This window comes from Microtus ochrogaster, chromosome 22, assembly GCF_000317375.1.
Source record: "Microtus ochrogaster isolate Prairie Vole_2 chromosome 22, MicOch1.0, whole genome shotgun sequence".
Lineage (NCBI taxonomy): Eukaryota > Metazoa > Chordata > Mammalia > Rodentia > Cricetidae > Microtus > Microtus ochrogaster.
In genome coordinates this window covers 21,164,629-21,189,438 of record NC_022023.1, presented here as the reverse complement: position 1 = coordinate 21,189,438, position 24,810 = coordinate 21,164,629, and the positions used below count along the sequence as shown (strand labels likewise).

Genomic DNA, 24,810 nt, shown 5'->3' with positions numbered 1-24,810 from the left:
CACACACACACACACACACACACACACACACACACACACACAGAGTCTCCTCCTTTTGGCAGACAAAGCTACTGTTCTAGCATCATCCATACCTGCCTGCTCCCATGCTCTGCACGGTTATGCATGCTAACCCTCTGTAACAATGAGCCCCAAATTAAATGTTATACATTTCACAGACCAGGATGCTTGGTCATGACAATATAAAAGTAACAAAGCTATGTGAGTATATATGTATATGTGTGTACTATTGTATCTATTTAGTGTTGCTCATATGTGTTTAGAGATTACCATCTGGGACTAGATAATCTACCAAGGTACTCTTCCCTGGACAAGATCAATTTTCGCTCTTCTGGCAAACTTTGATTAAGTGTAGTTCTTCATTTAGGAGCAGAGTCTAGTGAAATCTCCCTCATCCACATTGGCAGGTCACCTGGTGTTGTTACTGTGCAAGCTTTACACATAACCATATTGTTGTGATTTAGCGGGCATAGCATGACTGCCATGTCTAAAGAACAGGGCTTCCTAAACTCTTACCCATGACACTTTTCCTCCAAGAAACTTTCAGGTACCCCCATGTGTTTAGGTCTATACAATGGGTTTACGGGTCAAATATTTGCTGAAATAAATTACCAAGAAACTTATTTTTACAACATTTCTTTGAGGTAAATACTTTACCACTAATATAAGATGAAAGCAAAAGACATGCTAATGAAATGGAGATGCATTCTCTTCCTCTGAAGAATTAAAACTTGGCTGAATTTTGACGCTATAACAAAAACAGCATCTCTAACATTCCTCGGAGTTCTTTGATAGTTTGATTTGTCAATGCTGAAGATGCTGCACCATGTAAGCGGCAGAACTCTGTGTAGAGGCATTTCAAAAGTTATTGGAAATTCCTCCCTAATCCCAAGACAAACTCTGTTTAACAATTTATTTTTAAAGCTTAAGTTAGCAACTCAAGCACAGAAATTCTTCAAAGCAAATATTCTGGGCTGGAGAGATGGCTCAGTAAGTGAAGTCTAAAGACCTGGGATCCTAAGGACACACACTTAGTAGAAGGACAGAATTGGTTCCACAATTGTCTGATCTCTACACATGTGTGCATATGCGCATAAATAAATAGTAATTATAAAAATAAAATCTACCATAACAGCATAATAAAACACAAAGGTTATTAATTTGGCACATGCTGAAGAATGATGCTAGTAAAATATGAAAAGTATGTTTTCTTTAATTAAATCATTATGATTTTATAAGAGCAGAAAAGGTTATTGTACAGACAAAACACTGTAATTCAAAGCATATAACAGTCTTAGTTCTGAGCCAAGGTATTCTAGGAAGCATTTTCTGATGCTGTTTGATATTAAGAGCACATGAAAGGCAAATGGCACGTGTTGTGTGTTCAGAACTAAAGCTGTAGTGAAGTGCTATGGTAACATGGGTCAGTTCTGCCATAAATACCTTCCATTCATTAACTGTTTGATTTTCATTTAATTTACAGTCCTTACATGGCCAGGAAACTTTCATGGCTGCCAGAGTATTTGATACCCCCACATTCGGTTGAGTGATGCCACAGTTAAGAAGCTGGGCTTTGAAACATATCCTATGTGCCAAAGAGCACAAGGTGTAAACACATCCCCAACCCAACAGAGACTCTTAATGGTGACCAGAGCACCTCATGGCGCCGTTAGCTTGAATGGCAAATAAAGACTTCATGAGCATATTCATCCATATATCTACTATCATGTATCAATCTCTACAGATTTGCACAAATGCTTGAAGAAGAAAAATTACATGGCTAGTCACCTGAAGGTTGCAATTTAACAAAAATGGAAATCTTCTATACAACTCATGACATACATAAATATGTTGGGAACTGGTGCTTTTCAGTATCCGAAGGTTCTCTGCCCATCTCCTCTGTCCCCAATCTCAGGGGCAAGAGCAATGAAGTCACCTCCTGAGAAAGACCAATAGACACTACCTCAGTCACTAGAGGCTTCTGCAGCGCCATCTCACTGACTAGGAGACTTGATACAAGTTGATATCTCATGGTTCTGGAGCCTGAAGTTCAAGATCAAGGAAAACTTTGTTCTTAATGAGGTCATTTACTTCTTGTAGATAGCTGTCTTCTCCATATGTCTTGACATGGTAGAGAAAAAAATATCCAGGGCTTTATCTGTGTTATTAAAATCTCAGTACTATTTACTTACACCTTTGCAACTCCATGCTTACACCTTCATTTAAGCTCAATCACCTCTTCAATGCCCTGTCTCCAATACAGTCATATGGGGGACAGAAATTCAGCATATGAACAGAGTGAGGTAGACATACCCCAATTCTTAACAACAACTCTTCTCCCAGCAAAGCCTAGACATTCAAAATGAGAGTAAGGAGAGGGGTAGTTCCTGGGCTCTGCCACACAGTGCCAGCTCCCAAGGATGGTTAACCTTGATTAACAACTTGTTAGGACTCAGAATAATCCCAGAAACAAATCTCTAAGACTGTCTTCCAAAGGGTTCCTATATCAGGTTAACTATGATGATAAGGCTGCCTCTAAAGATAAGAAGCATCATACCATGAGCCAGGGTCAGACTGAAAGTGGAGAGGGATTGGAGCAGAGCATCAACATTCATCTCCCCCTGCCTCTGGTTGCAGCCCCACGGTGACGTGCTACTTAAGGCACCGTGATTTGCTTGACATGACTACGGCCTTGGACTGCGAAGCCTTGAACTGCTTGCTTAAGGAGTTCTTCTCAGGGTTTATCACAGCAATCAAAAGTAATCCCTCTATCACTTAATAAGTGTCGGGCGGTGGTGGTGCATGCCTTTAATCCCAGCACTCGGGAGGCAGAGGCAGGCGGATCTCTGTGAGTTCGAGATCAGCCTGGTCTACAGAGCTAGTTCCAGGACAGGCTCCAAAGCCACAGAGAAACCCTGTCTCGAAAAACAAAAAAAAAAAAAAAGAAAAAAAAGAAAAAATAAGTGTCAACATACAACACACGGAACGCTGCATCAGTCGGAGTGGAGAAGTTATGTAAAGGCAGCTAGGTAACCTTGGGCGAGCTCCCAGGGAAGACAGCCTATGCCACAGAGCATAAAGGATTCTCATTTCATTAGACAGGCCAGATCCCATGTAGAGATGAACAATGTTAGTTCAAAAAAAAATGCATCAAGTTCTCGTCTGCAGTTCTGCCCTCACTGAGAGATGGGTGTTGACATAAAGGCCACTTATGGAGGCCATCGACACATCTCATTGGGACTCATGGGCAGCAACCTTCCAATTCCTGTGTGATTTCTCTCAAACACTAACTCTACCGTGAGAACGGACCTAACAACTACCATTCACCAGGGTGACTCTGCCATACACATTTCTCCCAACACGTTAACAACCGTGTTGATTTTGATCTGACTCCTAAGCACCATGATAAAGAATGGACCCTTTATTGAAAACATCACGCTACAGGAGATAACATTGTTAATTCTTACTGTAAATTAGTTGTTATCTCCACCTGTAACTTATGTCTCAGTTATTAGAGTCAGTCTGAAGAGTCAAATGGCCACGAGGTAGTCAATGGCAGAATCTCACCGTCTGCTGATTTCAAATCAATGACACATTTGCACAGAGACAGCTGTGCTAGGCTCCAATTTGCCTCTTTTGTTTTTTGTTTTTGTTTTTGTTTTTCGAGACAGGGTTTCTCTGTGGCTTTGGAGCCTGTCTTGGAACTAGCTCTGTAGACCAGGCTGGTCTCGAACTCACAGAGATCCGCCTGCCTCTGCCTCCCGAGTGCTGGGATTAAAGGCAGGCGTGCGCCACCATCGCCCGGCTGCCTCCTTTTTTTTTTTTTAACCTACCTTCTCTTCCTATAATAATTTTTTCCTCTCTCTACAAACTCCTGCCCAAGCAGACAGAAGGTACTTCCCAGCAGAGTAAAAGCACACTGCTATGAAAATGAAGGCAGGATGAACATGCAGGGTGCAAAGGTAGGAAAACGCCTCACCGGAGGGAACTTTCACCTGCTGTTGAAGGCTATGAAGGATTTCCAGAAGAGGAGACTACCAGGGAAATGAAGAGGAAATAGATGAGGGATGGGGAAAAGGCTTCCAAGCCTGAGCTAGCAGACAGATAACGGTGGTGCTGCCAGCAATGTTATGTGTGGAGGCCGGTCCAGGAGACAGTGATTTCCGGTCCCACAACTTAAGGCCATGTTTCCAGGAGCGATCAGCACACATGACGCTAAGGATCAAAGTCAGATTGGTGGAGTCCTCTTCTGCTAAGCCTCTTTTTCCCATTTGCTGCCGTGGCTGCTCTGAGCATCTGTGCAGATGTTCCCGCCGCATGCTCTCACATCCTGTTTATTCCCTTCGCCTTTATTCCTCCCCACACCCCGTCATCTTATAGAAGAGTATATTTAGAGTATTTTCTCCGGAAAAATGTATTAATTTCATTGAGTCATACCTCATGATAAAAACACTGACAATTCTGAGAGCGGGAGAACATCTATGTTTTCAGTGTCGGAGCCATGGGTAAGCTGCCCACGCTCCTGATAACAAACCCCTCCCCCTTGCTTGCATTAGCATTCTGTAAAGTGAAAATGTATTTCAAATTTACAAATATTTATAATAATAAAAAGTTTACAAACAGTATCTCCTAATGGTAAGGTCAAAATAAAAAAAAAAAAAAGCTGAGCCCTTTAGTGAGTAACCGTGTTCAAAAGAACATGATCACATCATACTCCATTCCCAGAGTTCATGCCCCAGGAAACCCAGACATGCGGTGTGATCAACAGATTTTCTTCTAAAAGAAAAACCAGATCCTTCAGCTGAAGAATCAATGCTTATTCAACTCTAAGATTAATATGGAATATATAAAGTATTAGCCTCTTTCTTCAACATTAGAAACTATTTCCACATCATTAAGGTGAATTTAAATAAATAAAAATATCCAATTTAGCTGATTAAATTGGTCATCCAAATCAGGATCAGGATTTAGGAATTTGGTGGCTGAATTCAAGCTCTTCTTCCAGATCCACGAACCTTGGCATGACACTGGTACTTAGCCTTCCTAGAATGCCAAAGCTTTTCTACAACCGCTAATCAATCAAAGTTTGATCCCTGATTCCACCTTCCTGTTCAGAGAAGTAAGGGAATGTCTCAAAACTGAGTGTCCATACTGGTGTACAAGTTTACCCAGACCTGACACCAGAGAGGAAAGAGCACCCTTTGGGCTCTGGTAGTCAAAGAGGAAGATGCACATTATCTCAGAAGCTAGTCTGCATGCTTTGTCTACAAAGTCTAGATTGGAAAAAAGAGCATGCAAGCTTTGTCTAGAAGTCTGATTGACTTAGCAATGCTAGGGGGAGGGAGGCTCTATTGCTCTCATTACTGCCGCTCCTCTTGAAGGGAAGAGGAGGAGGGAAACAGGAAGAAAGGGAGGAAGAAAGAGAAGGGAGGCAGGAAGAAGAGGGAGGGTTAGAACAAAAAGGTTAAAGTTATGTGTTCAATTTCTCTGCCAGGAGATGAAACAAAGAAACCTCATCCACTAGGGCTTTTAAAGCTTTAAACGGTTCTAGAAGGTTCTTTTGTGCTGGCTTTGAAATACATAGAGGTCAGCCCGGAAACAAATGGGAACACCAGTAAAATCAATAGTACATTAATTTAAATTCTTGTAAATGATATTCTCTTCATCCAATAAAACCACAAAATAACTGTTACCCAAATTTCCCAAGGACAATGAATGTGCCTTAAAAACATGGTTTATTTTAAAGCTGGGAAGTGCCCAGGTCTCACCTCTGTCTCTTCCGGAGCATCCTCTCCAAGGGGATGTTTGTGCGGATCCAGGCCACTCTGGCTGGATGCCTGCCGCTCCTCCGCAAAAGAGGCATAGATATCCTCTGAGTCGGTGTCCACCCCGAGTACATGGCTTGCTTCCTCCTGACTCCAGTCCAGTTCTTCCTCAGATTGCTTTAGGGAGCTGCTGCTGCTCTTGGGGACAATGCCTGCCGTGGACAGGCTGTTGGGTACCGAGGTGTAGGATGACTGAGGTCCCGAGTAGGGATGGCCCTCAGGGTCCAAGGCCTCTGCTTCCAGGAGGTCAGGCACCGAGACGCTAAGACGCCGGTCCAGGTGATGCCTCACCCTTAAGTCCAAGGGTTTGCTTGGAGTCTTTTTAACTTTCTTCTTGCTCAGGTTGCTTAACAATGGTCTGGTCCGCTGTTTAAATGACCCCCAGACAGATGGTTTCTCCAGATCCATGACTGCATGAAGAATCAAGAAAGCCACTCCTCAAGAGTGCTCCTCTATTGGAAAACCGTCGGCGGCTCCTGTAAGACAGAGCACAAAGAGAGAACATAGCCTTCTCGCAGTGTAAGGCAGACCTGAAGGGAACTTATGCAAAAAAATTTACTCTTGGTTCCTTAAGGAGAAGGGAAGCAGTAAGGTCATAATTTCACAAACATCACAAAAAGCATTTTTACGAAACAAAATACTTAAGTCATCAGAAATAGAAAAGTGATAAATGGGATGATTGGGTTGAATGTAAGGTTCCTGGACAGACAGAGCACTTACTCAGCTCCAAGGACAGCAAAGCTAAGACACTTGCCAGAATGTTGCTGTAGCATTTCCTCACCATAAACAAGGGGGCACTATATATACTTCTGTAAACGGAGGATCACCTAGTATTTGCTGGACGTGGAAAGGGAATGGGTATTTTAAACACTGCAGGCTGGATGATGTTTGATGTAATTACCAAAAGAAATGTGTTCAGACATCAAAGATGATAAGAGAGTACCTACACTGAAGAGCCTTGCTATGCTCAAACGGAACCTTTTGTACATGCCAATCCACGCGACAAATGTACCATCTTCCTGTGTAATGTCAGGTGTGTGTGTGTGTGTGTGTGTGTGTGTGTACATGTGTATCGAAGCCAGCGGTCAGGTGTTTTCCTTAGCCACTCTGTGTCTGGGTCTCTCACTGAACCTGGAACTCACCAACTCAACTCACTTATGCACTGGTCTGCTAATGAGCTCCAGGTACACTGCTGTCTGTAGCGATATTTCACTTGTATTTTAATAAATAAAGCTTGCCTGAAGTTCAGAGAGCGAAACAGCTGCACTGATCAGCCTTACAGACCAGGCAGTGGTGAGAGAGAGAGAGAGAGAGAGAGAGAGAGAGAGAGAGAGAGAGAGAGAGAGAACAACACAAATGCAATATCTTAGAAGAATATCGTATCCAAATTCCATACTAATTACAACCAGCTACAGTTCTTAACATTAAAAAAATCTTATTCTGATCAACCACAAAGAGGCACAGAGTAAAAAAAAAAACAGTCTTAAATAACAGAAAGTTTTGATGCAATGCAAGTAAAACACACAAAGTAAATCACACATATCTGAAGCTTTAAAGCTAACATCCACATAGAAGAAACTATGCGCTATTTGTCTTTCTGAGTCTGTGTCTTTCTCGGGCACATGGGGCTGATGGACATATGAACTTACAGAGACAGTGACAGACTACACAAGACCTGCACAATTAAATTCACAAAGTCACACATGAAGAAGGGAACGTGGGCACAAAGTCCAACCCCTCCCTAAGAAGCTATTTGCAATATGTGGATACTGGAAGGGGGTAAACAGTTTTTTCCAATGAAGTAACATTAAGTATATGAACCACACTCCAAGGCAGGCCTCATGTTCAGGAGTGGTTGTCAAAACAAAACAGACTCCATGCTGTTTTGCTGTGTGGATGTGTGCTTATGTGTCTGTGTGTGTTTGTGCTTTCTTTTGGTTTGGTTTGGTTTGTTGCAGGGATTATTTGTTTGTTTCAAGCATTTGTTCTCAATCTGAGGGTCAAAACCCCAAACAATTATTTAACAGGGGTCACCTAAGACCACTGGAAGGATAGATGTTTACATTACAATTTATAGCTGTACCAAAGTTACAGATATAAAGTAGCAACAAAGAATAATTTTATGGTTGGGAGTCACCACAACATGAGAAACTGCCTTAAAAGGTTGCGAACCACTGGGTTAGAGAAAGAGAAATACCATGAAGTTGGATGGGTATGGAGTGGGAAGAATATGGGAGGGGTTTGGGGGAGAAGAACGAATCTCATTAAAATATATGCGAATTCTAAAGAAAATTCATGACAATGAAGAAGGAGGCCAGTAACTTCTGAGCAAAAACAGTGACCTTGGATCTCTGGGAGCAACATAAATGCCAGGAGAAGTCTGGAGAAACACCACAGCACAAGGAAGAAATGAGCGGTGCGCTTGACCATGACCTCAGTGGGCACAGTAGAAGACAAATCACTCGAGGAATAGGGTATAACAAAATACTCTTATGACATTTGCAAGGGCTGTAGGAGGCATGCGGGATTTCATACACTAATAAAAGTGGGGAAGTCAGAGGTACGCCAACAGAGAAGACCTACACGTTCACACTCCCAGGTCTACAGGGATCTCAAAGAAGCCCTTGTATAATCGGAAGTGGACTCACCAATGAGGTCATTAAGCCAAATTTTGTTTGAAATGTCTATAATAAAACTTAACAATTTGCATGATATTTCAATGATTAAGCCCACTATATCAGATGAACCTGGTTCCCAAGAATCTGCTTTGCAACAGAACTTCCTGGCAATCGCTGTTTAGCATCTAAGTCCATAAAAGAGACTGGCACAGCCTGGTGGGGAAATCTATTTGTTTTGAGAAGAAACTATGAGTGGCATTAAGTGCTCCCATAAAGAAGAGGTTTGATATCTTTGCATCTATAAAACAAAAACAAAAAACACGCAATAAAGTGGTGCTGGGTGTTTAAAAACATACCCCTGAAGAACCAGCGGCATGTGGGAAAACATTGTTATCATCCACGCAGCTGACCTGCCTGGTGCCAACAAATAGATCCTTGGATAGGATCAAGGGAGGTGATGGAAGAGGACATTAGGGACCATTAGAACACTGTCAGGGAAACTCATTTCCTCTGATTACCGTGGATCCATTCTCCATCACAACAGCTCTGTCTTCAAGAATCTCCCAGAGGGAATCACACAGCATGTAACTTTAACTTTCCAAGGTTGGTTCCTTTCAAGCCACACACAGATTCACCTAAGTGGTGGGCCATGTCAGCAGCGGATAACCTCTTGATTTCCAAGAGCAGTACACCATTGTGTGTGCACATCACAGACTGATTTTCCTTGAAGGACAGGTGGGCCCTTTCTAGTCTTACTTTCTTTTGATAAAAGTGTTATAAAAATGCTGACATCATTGGAAATGTTTCCTGGGTGGTTACACGAATTCTTTTTCTTCCCCCCACTAATAATTGGGAGGATTTCAATTGTTTCACGTCCTCTGTAACATTTGATATTGCTAGCATTTTTATTTCAGTTCATTGTAATTATTAGATTATTATTAATTATTATGGTTTTAAATTTTCATTTTCCTACTGGTATGTGATAGTGAAAATGGTTTAGGGCATTAAATTGCTAACTTATCTGTAATTTGGGGAACTGTCTATTCAAGACTTTTGTCCATTTGTTTTAATGTAAGATTATTTGACTTTTACTCTGGGTTTATGAGAGTTAGTTATATATTTTGAATATAAGAAGCTTGTTGAACACACAATTTGCAAATATTCACCTCAATTTTGTAGCTTGTCTTTTCACATTGTTATTAATATCAAAAGTTCTCAATCATCAAGGGTTAACTTTTAAAAATATGATAACATTGAAGAGATCTTACGCAACTGACGTGGTTTCATATCTAAGAATCTAAAGGTAATTTACAAAGGAGATCTCCAATATTTCCATCTAGAAGTTTTGTTATTTTACATTTGGAATTATGACCTGTTTCAATAAAATTTTTACATACACTGTTAGGTTTATGTCAAAGTTCATTTTATACCCGCATGATGATTTATTCCAACCCTATCGTTAGGACACAGCCCTCTAATGAATTACTTAGCTCCTATCTCAATGAAACACGTCCAGGTTGTGAAGGGAGGAATTTTGGACTATCTGTGCTGTTCCATTAACCCACACACCCCTCACTTTCTGCTGCTATACTGTACTGATGGCCAGGGTTGCCTCCGGCCTTAAAATCAGCTCATGCAACTCCTTTAAATTTGTTCTTTTCCAGAATTGTTTTGCTATTCTGCTAAACACATCACATTCAGACACATTAAATCCAAGCGCTGTGCCTTTAATACAATGACAATAAAAATACAGCAGAATTTTTTCACGGCTAATAAACTTTCTCTAAAATTCATAAACAACCCCAAAAGATCCAGGGATGACAAAGTGATCAGCACGCAAACAATGGGTTACAGGAAATGGCTCTTTTCTCTGGTAAAGCTGTCCTTCGAAATGGCACTTCCAAGTTTCATGTTTTGTCTAGGTTTGAAACGACCTGCATCTCTCCGCTAGTCCGGTCTGGTCACAGAAGTGGCACGCTTCTAAGAAGTAGAGCCTAAGGCAAGTCTAGTTCAGAGGAATCCTGTTGATAATCTTCTTCCCTATCTACCGCATTCCATCTTATCTGGAGACAGGACTATTTTTAATAACTTTTATCAACAAAGTAAAAGCATTTGCCCATCATTTCAACAAGAATCAAATACGCTGAATCACAAACATATAAACACACAAAAAAAACTTTGTCAAGAGGGAAAAACAATGTGTTTCAGAGTGGTGGCGCATGCCTTTAATCTCAGCACTCAAGACACAGAGGTAGGTGGACCTCTATGAGTCTGAGGCCAGCCTGGTCTACAAAGCAAGTTGCAGGATAGCCGGAGCTGTTACACGGAGAAACCCTAACTTGGAAAACTAACCAAGCAAACAGACAAACAAAACAAACAACAACAACAAAAACCTAATGTGCTCTCTTTTTTGTCTTTTTTTTTAAATTGTTTTTATTAAGCTATACATTTTTCCACTCCCCTTCCTTCCTCTCCTCTCCCCTTTTGCCCTGTCTTGTGTGCTCCCAGTTCACTCAGGAGACTTTGTGATCCATGTGTGTCTCTCTTGGGGTCTTCATTGTTGTCTGGTTTCTCTGGGCTTGTGGCCCGAAGGCTGGTTTTTAAGGTACACTGTTAACTGGAGTTTGGTCTCCTTTATGACAAGAAAAACAATTCCTACAATATGCAGTGTGTACTTCAGAAGTAAGGAATGCTAAAAGAAGAAACTCAAAGAGGACTTACATTTGAAGAAAAGCCCCATGAGATAAACCCACCTATTTGAATACTTAATATAATTCAACTTTCCTTATCTCAAAGGATATTTGAAGCAAACCCAAATGTTTCATTTTCTCTCAAGTCTTAAGTTCAAAGGCTCTTATCAGAAGCACCCAACAAACTGCAAGTTAAAAAATGTAAGCTTCCTAGCAGGGTAATATGACTGCCAACAGTTAATTAAGTGTTCACAAATAGAGAGCAGAGTGGATTTTGAATATCCCCAATATAAAAAAAGTGTAAGTCTGGTCGTTTTATATTGCATATGAAAATATCACACAATGCACATTAGATATCATAATTGCTGTGTACCAACCAAAGAGAAAGATACACTAAAAGTCTTTGCAAGAATACACTCCTGGTTATGCAAAGCCACAGTAAACATTCAATATCTTTGCAAAACAAATCCTTCTGATGCCTTGCCTCAAACCCCAGCTCTCACTAAATGAGCAAGAAAAAGCACCATCTCTCTAAATCATTATGGCTATGACAGGACAGTCACAGGCAACAGCCCGAGCCAAGGACACTAGTGGCCCTCCCATCTATATTATGGTTTCAGACATTCTTCACATCTGGCGGCAAAGCAATTACCCAAATGGAAACAGAAAAACTCCAACACCAGTCCTCAAAGTGTCTGACTGGTGTTGTGTGACCAAGTCACACCAGCAGCTGAATAAGAACTACAGAGAAGGAAAGGGGAGCTCAGAGTGACAATGGAACTTCCCCCCCCCATAAACTTAATAGAGCTGATCAATAACAAGGACTCAAAGTACTTCCCATACTTCCTTTGTAGCAGTAGGTCTCAACCTGGGGTCGTAACCCCTTTGGGGGATTGGACGATTCTTTCACAGATATCCTTCCTATCAGATATTTACAATATGATTCATAGCATTAGTAAAAGTACAGCTATGAAGTAGCAAAGAAAATAATTTTATGGTTGGGGGCCATCACAACATGAGGAACTGTATTAAAAGATCGCAGCATCAGGAAGGTTGAGAGCCACTGCTCTGTAGAATAATTTGTAGGTTTATTTCCACAACATAAATGTGAATTTATGTGGCAGAGTAACAGGCAATATATTCTAGTATATCTTATGTTGATCAAGCAATCTCCAACTAAAATTCTGGCAGTATGAAAAGTCCTACTTTGTTGAAGATAAGCTTTGACATAACTCATACATTCCAGGGGTAGGAGCGTGAGGATTCGAATTACTAAGCAAAAGGAACAGAGGTGTAAGAAAAATGAGAGACAGAAACATAGAACAACATTGGGAGGGACATTCAGTGAATGCTGAATCCACGTTCATTTTCCACATGCTTATATACTTCACTCCAAAAGGGGAGAGGGAAGGCAGCAGACTTCGTCAACATGACACAAGGAATAGACTCGAATTCTCCAACCTTTGGTCCAGATGGAGTGAATCCATCTCTATACCCAAAATAATTGCTAACCACACCCTAGGTGAGAATCTCTCATGTGTAGCTACACCTGTTGTCAACAATGAGCTCAAACTCTCTGACCGCCAGTCAAGGTGGAACAGACTCACACCTGTGGGTCCCCATACTACTTAAACACCAAATTTGAGATAGTTTTATCTTTACCCAATGAAAAGAGAGGCCCATGGTTTTAGAAGACTTCCTAATTCTCAGTAGCTGATTGAAGACTATACTCATGCAATCTGAGATCCTAAGCACAAATTTCTTCAGCACCAGTTGTGTATTTTGGTTGTGTGTGGAGAGAGTAAATCTATTCACAAAGCTAAAACGTCACTGCCATGTCAAGTATCACATATTTTCATCCCCAGGTCACTGTCCTTATCTATGTATCTCTCTGTTGTACATTTATTTATTTGTTTTGGCCAATGTGCTTGCTTGACTCCAACATAATAACATGCTTGGAAGTGCTTTGCCAGTATTAAGCAAACACAGAGTGAGTGGGCTTTAGCACGGTTCAGCCAAGGCCTGTTTTAACAAACGTCTGATTCAGTCTTTCTTAAGTCGGCGAGCTTTGGGTAGTGTGGGAAGCCTTTTGCTTATGCATAATGCTGTCGTTTGCCGTATACGTCAGCTTGCTGATTTTTCAGAACCTAGACCTCTGAGCTACATTCAAAGATTCCCAGATCTGGCCAGGTCATATGTTTCTCGGTGAACTTCTGTTACATTTATTTCTATGCTTTCTTTCTTTGGTTTAGGAAGGAAATTTCATTGTTCAGAGAGCTTTTGGTTACCACCAGGTATTTATGCCACTAATGCACCCTTGGGATTACTGTGCCACGCTGGCTGTTGAAGTGGTTCTTAGGTGTCAAATCTAAATAGACTGTTGATTGCCTTCATCCTTTGGAAGCTTGCATAGTACCTTCAGGTACCATAAAGAGCTAATTCTTTGGAAGGAAACATTTAGGTAAGTCCCAGCTCAGTGGCTTCTGGACCCTGTGTCTGAAGTGTATGGTGTGTCTTTAGAAATAGGAACTTAACTTCCATGTACAGGGCAGCCAAGGGCAACAGCAAAAGGCAGAACATTTTGTGAAGCCCAAGGACAGCCTTGACCACCAACTCAAAGAGGTCTTCTCAGGTATGACATTGAGGATTGTATTAGGTGGTCTTGGGCTCTCACAGAGAGTGCTGCTCACCAACATGACTGTCCAACCATGAGCTGAACAAAGACTACACCAACCAACATGCCAAAGCAGACCAGGGAAATCCCATGAGGCCTCAATCCTACACAAAGAACTATAGGCAACTGCAAAAGCCTGGAAGCAGTAGAGGCTGCATTCCTCAGGGATGAGCACAGCAATTGATTGTTCAGTACCAAATGGTCAGCCCTGAAAATACCCATCAAGTAACGTTATATGGACTGGGCAGGTTATATTTAGGAATACACAAATGGATATGCAAATCAAAATACATATATCTATGCAATAACAATAAAAGGAAAGAGCATGAATTCAGATAGGAAGGCTTAAAGGATAGAAAGGAAGGGAGAAATGCTGTAATTATAGAATAAACACAAAAATTTTAAAAGTACAAAGAAAAATGCACAGACACATATACATACCATAAACACACAGAAAGCAATATTAATATGGGAAAAATCTTTAGTTGGAATGTACTATTGGCATAAAGGTTCTCCAGAATTGAATAATAGCATAATTTAATAAGCAACTTATAAATTGTTATAATGTTAAATGCTAACATAAAATATAAATACATACAAACATATTGTGAAGTATAATATTCTAATAGAATAATGAAAATTATTGAACATTCTCCAGTCATTATGTTTTATGTCTGCTAATTATTTGGAGGTGGTTGACTATGTTACTTATATCTATGTCATTTTCATCTCTCAGCAATATTAATGATATTGAATTGATGGCACTCAGTTAACGGAATGAAGAGGAACATGTTGAGGTTGAATCCAAGTGATTTTTCCTGAAGAACTAAAGCCTCTCATGGAAAAGTCTGGATTTTACAGGGATACATAGATTTAGTCCTGGCTTTTTTGTGTGTTGTCTATCCAATGAAAGAAGCCAAGTTGGCAGCTAGAAACATGATTGTAGAACAGAGAGATGGATCATGTCTAGAAATTAATGTTGTAGAGATTGGCATTCGAATTTTTATTGGAGAAGACTAGAGATGAAAATATATAGAAAAAGATGGCATGAGCCTGAAGGAACTCTAGCACTTAATGGTCAGTTGTGGCAGAATAAATTCACAAAGGAAACTACAAAGACTTAGACAAAAAAAAAAAAAAGGTGTGGTATCACCTACGACAACCAGAACCTAAAGCAGAGGCGCCAAAGGAAGGGTGTTTCTAGAGGAAGTGGTCAGCATCATGAAGTACTGCATATAGACAAAGGAACAATAATCTTGAAAGTATCCATTTGACAAAGTGAAAAGACTAAGTAGTGATGGTATGGGTTGTCTTGATGATGTGATTCTGAAAATAATCTGCGTGGAGGAAGGAAAGAAGAGCTTGGGAAGAAAGGAAATAAATATACAACACTCATAAACTGGCTGGAGAGGAAGAGAAATGGAGGCCACTCGGGGAGGCATGGTCATGGTGAGGGGTGGACAGATGAAGCTCTTCCACTAAAGGCACACCCACGGTTCAGTGCAGACTTCAGTCAGCAATCCCTCATTGGCTCATAGAATCCCCATTCTAATAGAAACACATGCAAACTTTCTCGACTTCCTTATCTGAAGTTATCTCAGCTGTCCAGCTATTGAGTCGAGCTTTAGTTTAACCAATCTCTGTCCAACAATCAACTTAATGGTATTTGCCAAGTGCAAGAGAAGCAGCTCACTTCGTGTTATTGCATGTATTTGATTCATTGGCCCCGTGTAAACCACAGACACATCGCTTAGTTACTACATTACAAAGCAGAAGCCAAACTTCAGAAACCCCAGTCCAATATACTGCTGTATCTAAAAGTTTCCCTTATATGATGGCCAATCTTAATTGTTAATGTGACTAGATTTCGAATCACCTAGAAGACACACTTACAGCATATACAGGAGAATGTTTCTGGAGAATTTACAGAGAAGCAAAGACTCACCCTAAATGTGGGTAGCAACCTCCTTTAGTGGGTTTCTCAGCTGTTAAAAAAAACAAAGCCATCTGAGTGCCTATGTTCATGTCTGTCTGCCTTCTGACACTCAGAGTCCTGCCACCATCATACCTTCCCCCACAGTGCTGGATGATGCTCCCGAACTGGGTGCCAAAATCGATCCTTCCTGCCTGAAGTGGTCATGGCAAAAAAAAACAGCATCTGATACCTGGAAACTGGCTTCAAAAAAAGCACATGTTGAAGGTGTTAGTAGTATTTCCTGCTATCAGAATAGGATTTTAAGACAGTAACCATTTTTATAAAATGCTATTCGACCTGGGTTTTAAGCTATTTTAAAATATTAAGTGTGAGTTCAACTATTTAGCTAGAAATGTTAAGCCATTTCTAATGTGAAATATGGCTATATGTATTTTTAAATCACCAAATTATTGTAGTTTTTAATGGAAACAAAGTATTTCAGGAATATGACTGCATCTATTAAAAGTTGAAAAATTCAGCCCCCAAAAGATCTCAGTTTGTCTTTCCCTTTCTTCCCAAACAAGTAGTTACTTCATAACCCATCTTTGGAAAGTAAATCCACATCCATATCTGTCTGAACAGAAGCATCAGACACATTTTCTAAGAGTAATTATATCTCCTCCAGACAGGCAGAGGAACCCCGATATCACCAATATGACAAAGGTATTTCTATTGCTATCATCCAGAGATTCCCAGCCAGTTTCAAGCCATGCACACAGGCAATCACATCATAACATCTGCAAGGCAACTACAGCATATGCGTTTCTCACTTGAAGTGAACGGGAGAATCATCCGAGTCTCACGAGCAGAAAACCCAGTATTTTGGCAGTTCTCCGTACGTTGTTATAACTTAAAATATTTGGCTCATTTGTCTAAATGAACAAGCATGTGTAAATTACTGTTTCAACATCGTCATAAAAAATTATTTACCTAGAAGAAAGGTAAACTTTTTTAAACACATTCTCTCATATTCATACACAGCCCCAAATGTATACACCACCAAGCACTACCATTCAATCACAACCTACTCCATCCTGCTACTGAATTATTTATTTATCCACTCAACATTGTTGGTATCTAGGGAATCAGGGGATAGTCCAACCTTTAGGGATAAGTCAGGAAACAAAACAAACTTCTTTATTTCATAGGATTTGTATTCTACTTAGAAGAGACAGACAATAAGTAAATCTGTTGGCACTAGGGGGTGGTGTATTGTTTATTGTGTGGGGCTGTCCTACACATTGAAATTATCACCAGTCCTCATTTCTTCAGCATCAACAACATCCTGGCCACGGTGACAATCAAATACAGCAGCTGTCACTTTAAAAAGTGATCTCCAGTGGGACCACTGCATCCTCTAGTGGGAGCCAGCAGGACTCTCGCCACCCTTACTGTCACTTTGGTCTGCCTCTGTCACTTTATTCTGCCAGCAGGAGAGGAGGAGGGAGGCAGGAGTCATTAGGAAGATGAGTGGATGACCAAGCTACTTTAAAACTGGCCTGCTTCCTAAATTTGCTTAGGTTTTTACATCGGACATTTACTTACCTCAAACTTCAATTTGACACTGTTATTTTTTTTCCTTCCGTTTATTTAGTTATTAAAGATTTCTGTCTCTTCCCCGCCACCACCTCCCATTTCCCTCCCCCTCCCCCAATCAAGTTCCCCTCCCTTGTCAGCCCATAGAGCTATCAGGGTTCCTTGCCCTGTGGGAAGTCCAGGGACCACCCACCTCCATCCAGGTCTAGTAAGGTGAGCATCCAAACTGCCTAGGCTCCCACAAAGCCAGTACGTGCAGTAGGATCAAAAACCATTGCCGTTGTTCTTGAGTTCTCATTAGTCCTCATTGTCCGCTATGTTCAGCGAGTCCGGTTTTATCCCAGGCTTTTTCAGACCCTGGCCAGCTGAGTGAGTTCCCAATAGAACATCTCCATTGTCTCAGAGTGTGGGTGCACCCCTCGCGGTCCTGAGTTCCTTGCTCGTGCTCTCTCTCTTTCTGCTCCTGATTTGGACCTTGAGATTTCTATCCGGTGCTCCAAATTGGGTCTCTGTCCCCGTCTCCTTTCATCGCCTGATGAAGGTTAATATTCAGGAGGATGCCTATATGTTTTTCTTTGCGTTCTCCTTATTTAGCTTCTGTTCATTTCAAATCAGTATCAGAAACAATTGTCTACCCAGAGAGGAACACAGCAAGTGCTAGAAGTGTTTCTCAACCTGAGGGTCATGACCCCTTTAAGGTGCACATATCAGATAGTCTGAAAATCAGATATTAATGTTATGATTCATAACAGCACTGAAATTACAGGTATGAAGCAGCAATGGAACAATTTTATGGTTGGAGATCATGGCAAAAGGAGGATATATTAAGAGGTCTCGGCATTAGGAAGGTCGAGAAGCACTATGTTAGAAGGACAACTGACCCCAGAGAGTCCTCGCGGGATTAAGCACCTACTGTTGAATTGGAAATGTAATAAATGGGTCAGGGAAAAAAATTTAAAGCCAAGGAAATTTTATTCAGAACCTTAGGTATATTAAAATGTGCTTAGCATTGGAGAAGTAGACAAAATACCAGAGAACTCGGCAGCCCAAACTAATCATGCAGGTCTGAATCTAATAAACCACACCGAAGCTGCCATGCTCATGGGACAAAGCTCACACAAAACACTGAAAATGAATTATGAGCTCTCTGCTTCACATATTTTATGACAGCCACCAGAAACATGATTCAAGATAGACAAAGTTGTAGAAACATATTTATATTGGTATATGTGCAACATCAGTTGGATGTACAATAGAATTTGAAGAAAAATGAAGAGTAGAATTTAATGTCATGCTCATGTTTAATAAGGCAACTATTAGAGAGAAATGACTGCAGACAGCCAAGTTAGCAAGGCAAGCCTATGGTGCTATTTGTCTGTATTATTTTCCTTTTTTAGAATCAAATTTGAAGAGAACTTGAAAGCTGGCAGGAATTGAAACCAGCATGACAGGGTCCTGTTGCAAGATACTTGATTACACTATGTAAAGATAAGTCACTATGGTTTAATAAAAAGTTAAACAGCCAGTAGCTAGGCAGGAGGTATAGGTAGGACTTCTGGACAGAGGGAGCTCTGGGAAGAAGCAAGGCAGAGACTCCAGCTGGACACAGAGAGAGAAAGACAAGCAGGAAGAGACATAAAGGCCATGAGCCATGTGTTGGCATGTAGATGAATAAAAATGAGTTAATTTAAGTTATAAGAGCTAGTGGGAAAAGCCCAAGTTCTAGGTCAAGTTTGCATAATTAGTAATAAGTCTCAGTGTCTGTCATATTTTGTGAGCTGGCAGCCCAAGGGAAAAAAAAATCCATCAACAGGGGCTGTTTCTTGTATGCTTTATAAAAGTGTTAGATATTATATGAAGAAGACACACTGGAGCTGTAAGATCAATAAGAGATCCTTATATTAACAGCTTAAATGTTGCTAAAGTGTTTCATCAATTCATCCTTGATTCAAAACTGACAGTCCAGAAAACATATTTCTCTAAAAAAAAAAAAATGAAAAAAAAAGATAAAAAGCCAGGCAGTGGTGGCACGTGCCTTTAATCCTAGCACTCGGGAGGCAGAGGCAGGCGGATCTCTGTGAGTTCGAGGCCAGCCTGGTCTACAAGAGCTAGTTCCAGGACAGGAACCAAAAACTATGGAGAAAACCTGTCTCGAAAAATCCAAAACAAAAAACAAAAAAAGATAAAGAAAAACACAAGAGGCTATTCTAGCTCTACCTTTAATACGTGATGAACTAAGGCAGAGGGATTGGGGACTTGAGGCCGACCTGTGCTTCAGCTCACTATCCTCTCAAACATCAGTGAATGTCTGCAGGTGCTGTGTTATCAGAGTAACGCAAGTCTGGAACACGTAAGGCTTATAATCTAACAGAAGTATTAAATGGGGAGCAAAATGGAGCTTCATGTACATCACAGAGAAGCAGAAATTCAGACAATTTCAATGAGGCATTAAACATGAAGTATACACAATGGGAGCCAGTAATAGGAGGAAGAAATATTCTCAGAAAACAAAATGACATCAAAATGTGTGTGTGCACGTGCAAGCATGCACATTTTCTAAGACATACCACTATATTCAAAACTAAACTAATTTCTGTAATGGCTAAAATAAAATGAGCAAAAGCAAACTAGCCATGCACAGTGCTGGCGAGACTGCATAGATACCTAGCAAACGAGAGTAGTCATGTACTGAAAACAGGAACAAAAGCTAACACAGACACGTTAGAAAACGTCAACAGTTTCTTGAGTAATGAAATATCTTTTTGTCAGGTGACCCAGCGCCACACTTACTACTCAGGGGAGATGGAAAGAGATGTCCACATAGATCTTTATATAACCAGTTAAATTTCAAACTCCATATATATATATATATTCATGTATATATATATTCATGTATATATATATTCATGTATATATATATATGTACATGGTAAATTTACTACAGAAGAGTTTTATAATAAACCTGACCTTTAAATCAACAAGTTTTGTATGGAGGGCGGGCCCCTTGTTCCAGCTCCCCGGGCCACCCAGCTAGCTTATACCCCAAATAACCACACGGAAATTGTATTAATTAAACACTGTCTGGCCCATTAATTTTAGTCTTATATTGGCTAACTCTCACATCTTGATTCAACCCATTTTTAATAATCTGTATCACCACTTGACTGTGGCTTACCGGCATGAGTTTAACCAGCATCCGTCTCGGGCAGGAGAAGCATGGCGTCTGTCACACTTCCCTTCTTCCCAGCATTCTGTTCTGTGTACTCTGCCCACCTAAGGGCTGCCCTATCAAAAGGCCAAGTCAGTTTCTTTATTCAACCAATGAAATCAACACAAATACAGAACGACCTCCTACACCAAACAAGACCTCAAACAGGTGTAAAAGACTTCTTCATAGCAAACACAAATGCCAAAATTCACAAAACAACACAATACATGTCAATCCTGTCCTAAAGCCACCCTTTCAGGTCTTACACATCCCAGAGAAGCCATAAATGGCTCCTTCTGCACAGTGTTTCCACAGGATTCCATTGTTCTGGGTGAGGACGGAACTCACGTATTTCATTTTCTGACTAAACCCTTCTAGAGAAGAAGATACATAAACTTGCACTGACTCACAGATCAAATGCCAGGAAACTGGCCACTCACCAAAGCGTACTCTGGAAGTTCTTTACCAAAAAACTGGCCTCTGACTATCACCACCTCTGGTGTGCCTGCCCTGCCCTGTTCCAGATAACTGGCAGCCACTCAGCTTCCCATCGACTAAACACATCAATCTTCTGATTTCTCTCCATTTCTGCATCCCAGCTTTCAAAGTTTTCAGATCGGCTGACAGCACTCAACTGTCTTTCCTCCACTTGGACTAAGTGCAGAAATGTACCAGGCCTCCTTCTCAGGGACGCCTTACCACCCCCCACACCAGGGCGTGAGCAATGCTTATTCTCATTTTACCACTGAGCAGCGCTTACTGTTGTTAAACTTGAACATGAAAACTGATTGGCTCACTTGGCAACACTCAGCCAGCCTATCGTTAAGTCACAAAGTTGGTCACTGTGCTGGAAACAAAGCAGGGATCAAAGTAATAACGCTGGATGCAGGAGGAATGTGTCCAGAGGACAAGACAGGCAAGATATAGAAACAAAAAAATATTTCCTTTGAAATCCAAAAAAATATTTCCTTTCATTCCCACAGTGAGTAGTACAGATGAAGACATAAACTGCCAGGAGAGGAAAAATAAAATGTGGTCCTCTTCCCAAACCCAGGTTTCAGTGAGTCACAAACCACTGGAGAGGATCTAAAGGAAGAAGGGGAGTCTTGCCATACCAGACATTATCACAGGGTCCACGTGCTCATGATCATCTTCAGTGCTGTGTGTGTGTGTGCGTGTGCATGTGTGTGCGTGCGTGCGTGCGTGCGTGCGTGTGTGTGTGTGTGTGTGTGTGTACAAGCACATTCTGGCACTCCAGCTACCAATCTTTTAAGTTGTTAGCCCATTTTACTGAGCAAGATTCTCCCAAGAAACCGTATGAGGCACGGACAAGGCACCAATCAAGGGGAAAATACGCTCCCAGTGTGAGGTTTCCTGGACAAATGATTATATTATTAAAAAACATTGCTCATGAACTGTTTCACTGTATTGGCTTGTTTTTTTTTTAACAAGGTAAGTGTGGAGTAGAGAGAGGAGAGGGTACCTTGTATTTTTTCGTTGTTAACGTGGAAGCCACTAGTTTATTTTTTTTAATTTATTTATTTATTAAGGATTTCTGCCTCCTCCCCGCCACCGCCTCCCATTTCCCTCCCCCTCCCCCCTCAAGTCCCTCTCCCTCATCAGCTTGAAGAGTAATCAGGGTTCCCTGACCTGTGGGAAGTCCAAGGACCACCCACCTCCATCCAGGTTTAGTAAGTTGAACATCCAAACTGCCTAGGCTCCCCCAGAGCCAGTATGTGCAGTAGGATCAAAAACCCATTGCCATTGTTCTTGAGTTCTCTGTAGTCCTCATTGTCCGCTATGTTCAGCAAGTCCGGTTTTATCCCATGCTTCTTCAGACCCAGGCCAGCTGGCCTTGGTGAATTCCCTATAGAACATCCCCATTGTCTCAGTGTGTGGGTGTACCCCTCGTGGTCCTGAGTTCCTTGCTCGTGGTCCCTCTCCTTCTGCTCCTGATTTGGACCTTGAGATTTCTGTCCGGTGCTCCAATTTGGGTCTCTGTCTCTGTCTCCTTTCATCGCCTGATAAAGGTTAATATTCAGGAGGATGCCTATATGTTTTTCTTTGGGTTCTCCTTATTTAGCTTCTCTAGGATCACTAATTATAGGCTCAGTGTCCTTTATTTATGGCTAGAAACCAAATATGAGTGAGTACATCCCATGTTCCTCTTTTTGGGTCTGGCTTACCGCACTCAGGATAGTGTTTTCTATTTCCATCCATTTGTACGCAAACTTCAAGAAGTCCTTGTTTTTTTACTGCTTTTTTTTACTGTTTTTTTTAACATACTCTAATATGTTATAAAATACAAGGTACCAGATTCCAAGGGTATCTTGTATTTTATAACACATCTTCAGTTCTGATGTCTACAGCCTACTGAGTATACACTCTGTGCCTTTCCTTTAAATGATCCCCCAGCACAAGTCTGATGTACCACCTGGTATTCCTAAGAGGGAGAAGACTGCAATATGCCTTATAGAAAAAACACATGTATGCTAAATAACCTTCATTATACATGTATAATATATAATGGCCACAAGCTCAATGCTAATGAATGCCATAGACACATACGATAGACACTGCATTGGATGTGTGCACAAAATAAGGTATCTTTAACAGTACCACACAAAAAAATAAGTTCATGTACTAAGAAGCAAACACATTGCAACTTGAGTTACACAAATTGAGACTTGAGTTTTGTAATAGCCTAACTCAGAACCTAACTATGTGCAAGAATATAACTATCAGAGAGATGGTTTGGTTGTCATTTCTGCAAGTGATCCAGAACCCACAAGATGGATCTCAATCTTCAGTAACTCCAGTTCCAAGGGATCTGATAACTTCCTCTGGCCTCTGCAGACACTATATATGCATGATATACATGCATATATGTAGGCAAAACGTTTATGCATGTATATACAAAAACAATGCAAAATTTTAACAGCCTAACTGTATAGTTCCCATGCAAGCAATGGTTCAGCTGATCAGTGCTTACTAAATCCCTGCTTCTGTTGGCTCTGTAGAATACAACAACTGTGAACATGGTGACCAAATACAGCTCAGTGTATCCCTTCTTTGACAGACACTTTTAATGGTCAGGATTCTACTATAGTCACACACATAGGTCCTTTGAGAAATCAAGAGAATTGTGAACACACATGATTAACCTATGAATCTATTATAAGAATCCATATTTTTGTTCATAGGGAATTGCATAACAAGACTACATATCATTTTGCATGTAAAGTAACAGAACATAGGCATGTTCAAATGCATTCAGAAGTGGTATTCAACATGCGTATGCAATTATAGACATCATCCCTACAGCTTCTACTAACTTGCTATTGGGTTTACACTCACATTTGAAGACAAAATTAGGAGTGAACTAACACGCTATTGACCCTGATGAATGAAGCCCGGGCCAATCTGTATCTGATAATGTTCCAGTCATATCTCAAAAGAAATGGCACACATTATAAATTGGTAAGTAAAGAGGACAGGCTGGGAAACACATGCACAAATTGAATCTGTAATCTTCAAACAATTATTTTCAAATGAGGTTCAGTTGGCGAACACAGCACATGAAAGAGCACCATAAAAGAGCATATTTCATCCTAACTGCACAAGGGGACTATTACAAAGTTTCACTTGTTGGCACTTAATAATACTAAAGGATTTGTGTGACTTCAACTAAAAGCCTTTTAAGTATAATTTATTTTTAATCGCCCAAAGTCAATTAATTATCTCGAATAAGAGGATACATTGATTACATGGCTGGAATTAAATGCGTGAAGACAACAGAGGGGAAGGATATCAAACAGTTTAGTTTCCGAAGTTCTTAATATGTATCTAATTAGATTGACTTTTACACGAAATGACAGCAGCTTTTCCAAAGCCCCGAAATAAGCGTGGCTTCCTAACCAAGTGTATCACTCAGACTTTTCCCTGCTTTGACAGCGAGGAGGGATTGAAAGGCAGATTTGTTTTGGCTCATCATTTTGGATGCTTCAAGCCACATGTGGCTTTATCTTTTTACTTAGGACCTTGGTAAGGTAGAACAATGTGTGGTTGGTGGGAGAATGTTGTAGAGGCTATGAAGCGTGGGAGGGGAGGCCAGGGAAAAGGTGCATTTTTCCAGGGCCCCTTCTAATGACCCGCTTTCCATAAGAAGGCCTCTTAGTTTCCTAATTTTATAATTTTCTACCCCCTCCCAACATTGCTGTCATAGTATACAGACATGAAAGGATTGAGCCTCTGATGAAATCCAAG

At 40.8% G+C, this 24,810-nt stretch overlaps 1 protein-coding gene across 1 annotated transcript in view; it reads right to left on the bottom strand.

Moving 5' to 3' along the window:
- The window catches only part of Mctp2 (multiple C2 and transmembrane domain containing 2), a 172,322-nt gene extending 166,032 nt beyond the window's left edge, over positions 1-6,290 (bottom strand). The window contains exon 1 of the mRNA XM_005357761.2: positions 5,787-6,290. Coding sequence (XP_005357818.1) covers positions 5,787-6,251 — 465 coding nt within the window. The 5' untranslated portion in view covers positions 6,252-6,290. The remainder of the gene's footprint in view (positions 1-5,786) is intronic.
- Between the last annotated feature and the right edge of the window lie 18,520 nt (positions 6,291-24,810).